General features: G+C 41.3%; 1 protein-coding gene across 1 annotated transcript; it reads right to left on the bottom strand.

The window, feature by feature from the left end:
- Positions 1–1,222: 1,222 nt before the first annotated feature.
- On the bottom strand, positions 1,223–3,921 carry hoxa4a (homeobox A4a). The gene is made up of 2 exons (XM_075450151.1): positions 3,424–3,921; positions 1,223–2,900 (listed from the first exon to the last, which is right to left on the bottom strand). Exons 1-2 carry the CDS (start codon positions 3,839–3,841, stop codon positions 2,566–2,568), a joined length of 753 nt encoding a protein of 250 aa, XP_075306266.1. The 5' UTR covers positions 3,842–3,921; the 3' UTR covers positions 1,223–2,565.
- Positions 3,922–8,496: the final 4,575 nt, after the last annotated feature.

The raw sequence follows: 8,496 nt of genomic DNA, 5'->3' as shown, positions 1-8,496 counted from the left end.
TTGGACTTGTTGGAGTCTGCGCAAAATCGGTGCCAGTCAGCCTCATAGCTGTCTTCTTCACAGCTTCCTGCTGCGCAAAAGCCCGAGATGATTTCTGGAGCAAATATGGTCATTTTTTAAATGATCTTGCTTTTGTGGGCATAGATATTTTGGCGACATACAAGATGTAACAAAAGCCACACCAAACAGCCTTCTAAAATATATCTTAACTCTATGCATCTGTCACCCTAAGGATTATTTGGATTATTTTCTAAATAATTTACAATCATGTGTGTTGTTATCCCATCCATTACAAACCTACTGACATAATCGCTGAGCTAAATCTTCAGTGTCAACACGTGCATACGATTGTTCTGCACAAAATGAGCGCTCCCAGCATGTCTCTGCTCATGTCTGCCCTCCCTTTAAGTCCTGCCAGCGGTGTCTCTGTGGTGATCTGCACAAGAGCTGTCTCTTAGAATCATTTTGGGAAATTCATGGCTCAGTTTCACACTTAAACATCGTTATTGTTTCCACGCCGTCTCTGGGTAAATCTCGAACGAGAAGAAAAAGCTGACGGAGACCTCTGCGCTGATGTATGGTCTGAACATTGTGTGTGTCGAAAGGTCAGGGGTCAGAAGAAGTGCTCCGTGCTGGTGATTGGCCAGTGGCGGCCGTGTCCCCAAGCTGAACTCTCTATTGTTTGGTTGTAGCAGGTAGTGACCAACACTCACACTCTGGTGCTCTAAGGATAGTTGAGATCTCTTTCTAATGCCAAAGTGAAAACAATAACTGTGGACAGACACGTCTAACAATTCAGATTTGGTCAAAAAACTTCTTGTTAGCGAATTACACATTTCTCCCCCGTACCCCATCTTAATCCACGGAAATGTGCGATATTTATGCACATTTTACGGATTAGGGTTTAAGACAGGTGAGCAATGACAATCTCAACACGATGACACATACCTACACTATTGCATGTACACTCAATTCTGCACAGATTTAGGCTACAGATTCACATGTTTGCTAGCAAATTAATCTTCTTTTATGTGGAAATGCGCAACACCAAGTTAGTCACTGCAAATGCCCTGAAATGTGGCCAACTCACTTTATTCCACTTCACTGAAGTTTTTTTTTAATTTTTATTTTTTTTAAGTATTTAAACAGCAATCTGCACTGATGATTTAGGGCGTGACACAGGGAATTATCAAATACTCGAACAGGCCATCACAATCTTATGCAGGTACAAGATTCGGGTAAAGGCTCTGAGATAGTTTCATTTAATGCAAAACGTAAACATGTGAAATTTACAAAGACAATGTTGTCATGACTTTTTGGAGCTTTGAAAATGTATCATTCTTACAGTTTTTTGTGGATGCGCGAGTTAAACCAAATTTGAAACACATGCACAGGTCTGTAACAATTCAAAATCCAGAAAGAGTTGTCATTTTTTCACATATATTTGTATATATATATATATATATATGTATATACATATACATATATATATGTGTGTATATGTATATATATATATATATATATATTCTTTAACCTATATTGTGTAACTACGTTTGCACCGTCGACGAGCGTATGTTACACATTCTAGTGTGACACTGCGCAGGTTTTAGCTCGAAACTGCAATCTGTAAAATTAATCATAAATATTTAAATTGGGAGACACGCAAATGGACATAAATGTAAATGGAAACGACTACCAAAAAAAAAACGCCCTATCAAGTGAAGCCAGATATTTACGCGGACAAAATCTTCGAAACCACCTCAGCCTTGTAAGTGAAGTACATATTTATTTCACAAGGACATGTTTAACCTACACTAGCCTATACATTACAACGGTCATTACTGAGACAACACATACAAATATTCACAGTTTAGAACACAGCACAACATAGGACGCACTAGCACAAATTAAACTGGACCTTACAACACCAACAATTTGACGAAAGGTTTTCCTTTTTGTGCCTTCATTAGGTAGGATTTGTCTATTTACATTAGATGTGAAAGTCACCTGGACTACATTCAACGGTAAACCAACCCACTCAAACACACAAACTACACTGTTGCCCTGACTTGATACCAATCCTCTAAAACAGCCCGCCCGGTTTCCTAACAGGCATCTACAGAGTCTCGCTAAATATCTTTCAAGTATATTAGAACTTTCCATGAGCAATAGTAATAAAAAAAAAAAATTAAAAAACGGAAGAAAGCAGAAAAAAATAAGCTCAAACTTACTTTCATCTCACTCAATTTTAACTGCAATGATAGGTACACTTTGCTCCCAGTCCTACGTTTGAATGTGCGTTGGATTCTTTCATGATAAACAAATATATAAACACTGTTGCCACCGTGGCAATTAAAGGTGAATTTCAAGCTTATATGAAGAGGATGACCGCAGAGGGGAAAGGGTACAAAGGACGTGACAGGGGCCCAATGGCAGAGGCAAGGTGACAGAGATAACACCACGTGTGTAAAATACTGAAAATCAGTCCATCGAATTCCACTTGTGTTGTTTGCCATCTCAGTCTGGATTGGGTTTTTTTTCGGGGGTTGAGGGTTCATTCGTGCACTATAGACCCACGGTGCACGGCGTGGGGACAAGCTGCTGGCCTGTTTTGATCTGCTGCTGCTGCTGTTGGGCCCCGGAGGCTGAAGACGAGGCCGAGCTGGAGGAGCGGATCTTGGTGTTGGGAAGCTTGTGCTCCTTTTTCCACTTCATCCTCCGGTTCTGAAACCAGATCTTGACCTGGCGCTCGGATAGGCACATGGTGTGCGCGATCTCGACCCGCCTGCGCCGGGTCAGGTAGCGGTTGAAATGGAATTCCTTCTCCAGCTCTAGAGCCTGTTGGCGGGTGTAGGCAGTGCGAGACCTCTTGGGCACTCCTCCATTGTAACTGGCATTGACTGGGAGGGAAAGAAGAAGCCATACATAGGCAGGCAAGCAGGTGTTACATGCAGGTTGATAGCGTTTATTCCAGTCCTTTACTGGCACAACTGGACACACTGCATAGTGTAAAATCACAAAAGGATAAGAAATGGAAATTCCGACTTTTTTGTCTGCTTTTCTCTTTGTCCTGTTTTAGTTTAGGGGCATAACATTTATGTGGAGATGCCGAATGTACAAACACTCGCATCCAGGGAAAGATCAAGCTTAGGAATGATTAACAAAACAGCAGGGCGGAATATTACAGTTTGGCTTGACTCCAGTAGTGGAGGTAGTTTGGGTTAAAAAGCAACAAAGGCACATGGCCCCGACAGACGAACACAGGCAATAAAATTTACGAGGGTCCTTAATTACCGACCCTGCTGCTCGATAGTCGTAAATTGCTGTTGTAAGGGCTGCTACTAGTGCTGCCTCAATAGGCTTGTGTGTGTTCCAGTGGTTGTTTCTCAGTGGTTCTGCTATTTAACCGTAACGATAACTCACCGGTGTTAACGTGGACCTTTTTCATCCAGGGATAGACTACCGGCTCCTTGCCTTTCGCTACGCCGGGATACACCTCACTGGCGAGGCTGCAGTCTTTGCTGGCATTTGCCCCTGCGCCACCATCTGGCGCCGCGGTGAGGCGAGGACCGTGGCTCTGTGGAACCGGTTGCGGTTGTGCGTGATGTCCATCGCCGAAATCGTCGAGTCCCGTGGCGGGTACGTTACCATAATCGTAGCCCGTTTCTGTGTAGTTGGACCTCGGATAGGATGGTTCGTCGTGATGGGGGAAGCCCGTATCTTTTGGCCGTTCGTAGTAATCTCCAGGGTTCGGGATGTATCCGCTCTGCTGATATTCGTCGCATGGAGGAAAGGAAGGCTCGATATAGTTGGAGTTTATCAAGTAGGAACTCATGGTCATTAATTTGTGAAGTGCAACAATACTAATTTTTATCGCGCTGTCGTTTTTCTGATCTCCACAAAACCCTCCTACTCCCTGTCAAATGTACAAAGTTGCCTGGTCACGTGTGAGAAGCCACCAATCACCGCCTGTCCTGTGGGCATCATGTAAACAGGAACCAATGGAAAGCATGGCACTGGTACCACCAGCACCGCTCGGACTGGCTTGCGTTGGTGTTTTCCTTATTAAATCACAGTATATAAAGAAAAACTAATCAACTAAGTTGTATACTGCATGGACAAAACTAATGTGGGTGAGGCTTCTATCTTCATGTGAAACAGCATGAAATCTGAGCCATGAGAAGAGTAGAGCCTGTTCAGTAACAAAGCACTGATCCTATGACAAACGTAAATACTGGATTTTGGAAATCTGTTGCATCCGGGTCAAGAGCTGGACAAGGCAACAAAAACAATCATGCAAATTGCAATTTTGATTATCAAACTATTCAAATCATTGAAAAAGAAAACAACATAAGAGCGCAAGCTTCCTTGGCAGCACTGACGAGCCGTTTCTCTGCTGATAAAATATAAGCCTCCATAGCCTGCAAAGATCTAGCATCTATAAAAGCTGACTGATTCCCCGCTTAACACACACAAATAAACAGCGCGCACTCTTTAAGCTGAACAATTGTGCAATTGCACACGATATTTTATCCGAGCACATTGCCATAGACATAGAAGCACAGATTTTCTATTGTTTGCCAGAAGAAGGCAGCGATATGAAGCTTTTTTAGACTCTTTCTGTCCTTTTAGTGCAACATTAAGCTTAAATAGCTCTCACAGAATATGCTCTGTGCATTACCGTGTGTTGCGTGTTACAAAAAAGCCCATACAAACATCGTACAAACACTTGAGAACATATGACTCACGTTAAAGAAGATGCCGAAACAAACATTTTCCACTAGCACAAAGGATTTACAGTATGGAGCTGCACGTCGGCCTTAACAGGTCTGTGCAGATGACCTCATATCTGACACACAGACGATGTTTGGGACTCTGCACATGTGGAAATTCACGAAAACAATAGGACAAAACAACTCACTTAATTTCAAAACGGTTTTGGACTATTTCAGTGCACTGAACATAGGTTCTCCTGAGCTTACTTTGATGTAAGAATCATACAAAATCGTTCTCATGTTTTGTAATAATAAAAATCTGGAGACGATAAAAGTTTGAAATGGATAATAATAATGATAATAATTGTTGTTATATAAACTAGTCTAAACTATTCTAAATTAGACAAATAAAGGATTATTCTGTCTTACTCTTACATGTATTTCTATGGACCACAAAAAAATAAACCAGATTTTGTGAAAGTGCATGTTTATGAGTAGATCATTGAAACGTTTCTCACCGTGCTCCTCGCCATCGGGCATCACGTCCAGGTCCAGTTTCCTTTCCATATCCGAGCTGACTCACTGTATCCGTGTTGCGTGGGGATGCAGCAGCTCCTCTTAAAGCTTATCCACACTGTCCACTTCAACAAGGCCTCTGCAAAGAGAAACAAGGGGCCAAACTTACGGAAATATTGAAAGCTTTCTTTTCTCTCTTCTCTTTTTTTTCCTGGTCACCCTCCCTATTCTTTTTGCACCCCTACACAGAGATAACTTCTGCCTGACCCCGAAGTGACACCGTTTCCATTTTGTTTCTGATTAATCTTGCCCATTGACACTCTTTGTTAAACAACAAGGCGTGCCCCCTTTTTTTTCTCCAAAGAGGCGACATTTTCATATCTGTTAGACGTGGTGACCTGGGGCTCACCCCGGACTTGGACTTCAGTTTTGCAGGCTCTGTTCAACTCTGGGGAGATGGTTGGATGAAGGGGGAGGGAGTCACTTAGCGCGGGTCAGCACCCCAGGAGGGTCCTCAAAAGATTTTATAAAAAGTGTAAAAGACCTGCAACTATGTAAGACGCTCAGAAGTTGAACCACTGGTTACATATGAAATACTTATCTGTAGAAAATGGAAGATTTATTAATGAGTCATATTTTATTTTGTTTTTCACAGGCTTATCTTCAACTCTGAAATGGTTGATTTTGGATGAGGGCGACTGAGAACACCCAGGCCTCTGTTTTTGGCTCTTGATTCCTTTCATGTTAGTGCACTGTTGCTGTGAGGCAGAGCTGTTGTGTATCTAACTGGCTTTCCTGCACCTAACTCATTGGAAATGGCAGCTGATGTACTTTCCGCCACAGATTCACTGTATCCCTGCGGCCGGGAGACCACCTGAGAGGCAATTCGTCAACATAATGTCAGCGGGTAAGACGACTTTACATGATATCTAAATTCACACTCTGCTGCCATTCTATTACATATAGGTCCTGTATAAATATGGGCTGGGTCAGCATGGCTATTATCCACTTACTGTGAGTTATTCTTGCGTGCTTTACGGGTCATTCTACTTGTTGCTGATATGTTTTGATATTGAGCTGGGAATAACTTTATTAAAAAGGTATTATCAGGAAGGGTAAAGAATCCGGTGCGGCAGAAGAACTCTTTTATATGGCAGCCTTACCTTACCAATTGGTAATTATTTTCTTATCTGCAGGCCTGCAAAATGCTGCTGTTTGTTTGAATGCAACAGCGTCTTGAAATATCAGTGCAGGCCACGCGAAAACATGGCAAAGCAATACTTATCTAATTTCACAGCGGAGTGAATGTTTGCATGTAGTGAGAGTGTAAAAGCTGCTCACGCTATCTCGGCAATTTTCCAGAAAATTTTAAAACCCAATTTTCTCTGGTTGGGAACAAAAAAACCGCTGCAAGCTTGTGCTGAGATTTCCACCAGCCAGAGGAGCGCGTTCGCTTTGTGCGCATATACTGTGAAGTGAAGGTCTTGTTAGCCAACATACATCATGCTGACAGTTTACTGTAAATTTAGATTATCAGAGAAGTGCTGTGACGATGGTGACAGATTGCGGATCGCTCCCACAAGGTCTCCTGTCTATATGGAGCTATGAATGACCGAGTAAAAAAAAAAGAAAAGCGTCTTCCTGCGCTCAAGATGTGCCAAGAACCCGAGCCAACAACAAACATTTCATGGCTTTATGGAAACATTGTAATTCAGCTTAACACTGGTGATGAAACAAAGCAACTTTTTTTCATACCCGCTGTGCCATGTGTGATTGGCTTTTCACCACTTGGTTATTGAGGAAGGAATAACACTGAGAAAAGCTAGAGTGGTTTTCAGAATTACCAATAATGATCATTAACTTTTCTCTGCAGCTGTTAACTTTGATTAGACATCCCGAAGCCTCGTGGAAGGAAGGGTGCACAGAGGCAAGTGCGCGTCCTTTAGAAAATGTGGAGGCGCAGATGCAACTGGAGTCAGGATATTTCCATTTCATTGGACGACTCTTCAATTACCACAAAAACACAAAAAGAAGAAGAAGAAAACACACGCTTAACTGCTGCATATAGCTGTTTAAAGACTAAGTTTTTGAAGCAAAATTTGTTTGACTGCATGTGCACTTCACGGCGAGATAAAGCAAACAAACCCTTGTGAAAAATTTGCATTACAGGAAATGAAACATTGCTTGCTGTTTAAGAAATAATAAGCTTCAAACATGTGCAGCAACAGCACGTTGCGCTGGGATTGAAGTTTGAACGAATTGGACTCCACCTCTTTATTAAACACTTCTGGATTTGAAAGTGAGGCCTTATTTCTAAAAAAAAAAACAAAAAAAAACCTAAAGGCAAATAAAGGAAAAATGGCTACAACGTCTGTTGTTTTAAAACATTTTTGGAAATGTCAATCTTTTTATTGTCTCTAACGCGTCAATTTTTTTTTTCATCACAGATGTTGTGCACGTGGGATGTGTTTAAATGAATTAAAATATATAGAAATATGTTTGATAAAAGCAGACAAGTCCAGGTCGATTCTGTACATTTGTGAAATGAACTGCAGTTTTTATTCTTTCATCTCGTTTTAATGTGACAATAAAAACATTCTGAAATCGAAAGTGGTTATCTGTTTTGAATCTGAAGGTTATTTTTAGTTCACGTGCATAATGTGCAATTGCAGTTTTTCAGAAAAATTGAATGTTTCAGCTACGTTTTCTAAGAAAGAAATTATATTGTAATCATGTGCTGTGATCCCGGCTGCATGTAGGAATAAAGAAATCTGACCAAAAGACGATTGTGGATAAATTTAGGCAACATGTCGCATTCACGTCTTTATCCCCTTTACAGCCACAACTCAATGTTCACAATAATAACACTTTCTTATAATCATACTTTATATTTCATTTTTCATTTTTTTTGTTACAGCGACTGGGCCTTTTGTAAAACAACATTGAAAAATGTATTTCTAAAATTGCTTCATAAAAAAAACTGCACTTTCTACTCTTCAAAAAAAAGTTCTATTCAGCTGATCAGGAAGAGAGGGGCTAAATGTTTTTTAAGGGATCAGGAGGCTTATTCTGGGGGGCTGTGGGCCTTCTCATTACCCCGTGACCGGGTCGAGAGTATTAATCCTCAAAATGCTAATTTTGCCCTCGTCCCTAAACATATCAAATGCAATTTATTCAAAGGAAATTCACCAATCAACCTCCCTAATAAAACGCCAGCCACTCAATCTTGTTGCTGGGGGACGTATCCAGCCCCCTCCCCGGTCCC

This window comes from Odontesthes bonariensis, chromosome 18 (genome assembly GCF_027942865.1).
Source record: "Odontesthes bonariensis isolate fOdoBon6 chromosome 18, fOdoBon6.hap1, whole genome shotgun sequence".
Lineage (NCBI taxonomy): Eukaryota > Metazoa > Chordata > Actinopteri > Atheriniformes > Atherinopsidae > Odontesthes > Odontesthes bonariensis.
This window is presented reverse-complemented; position numbering and strand designations above follow the sequence as displayed.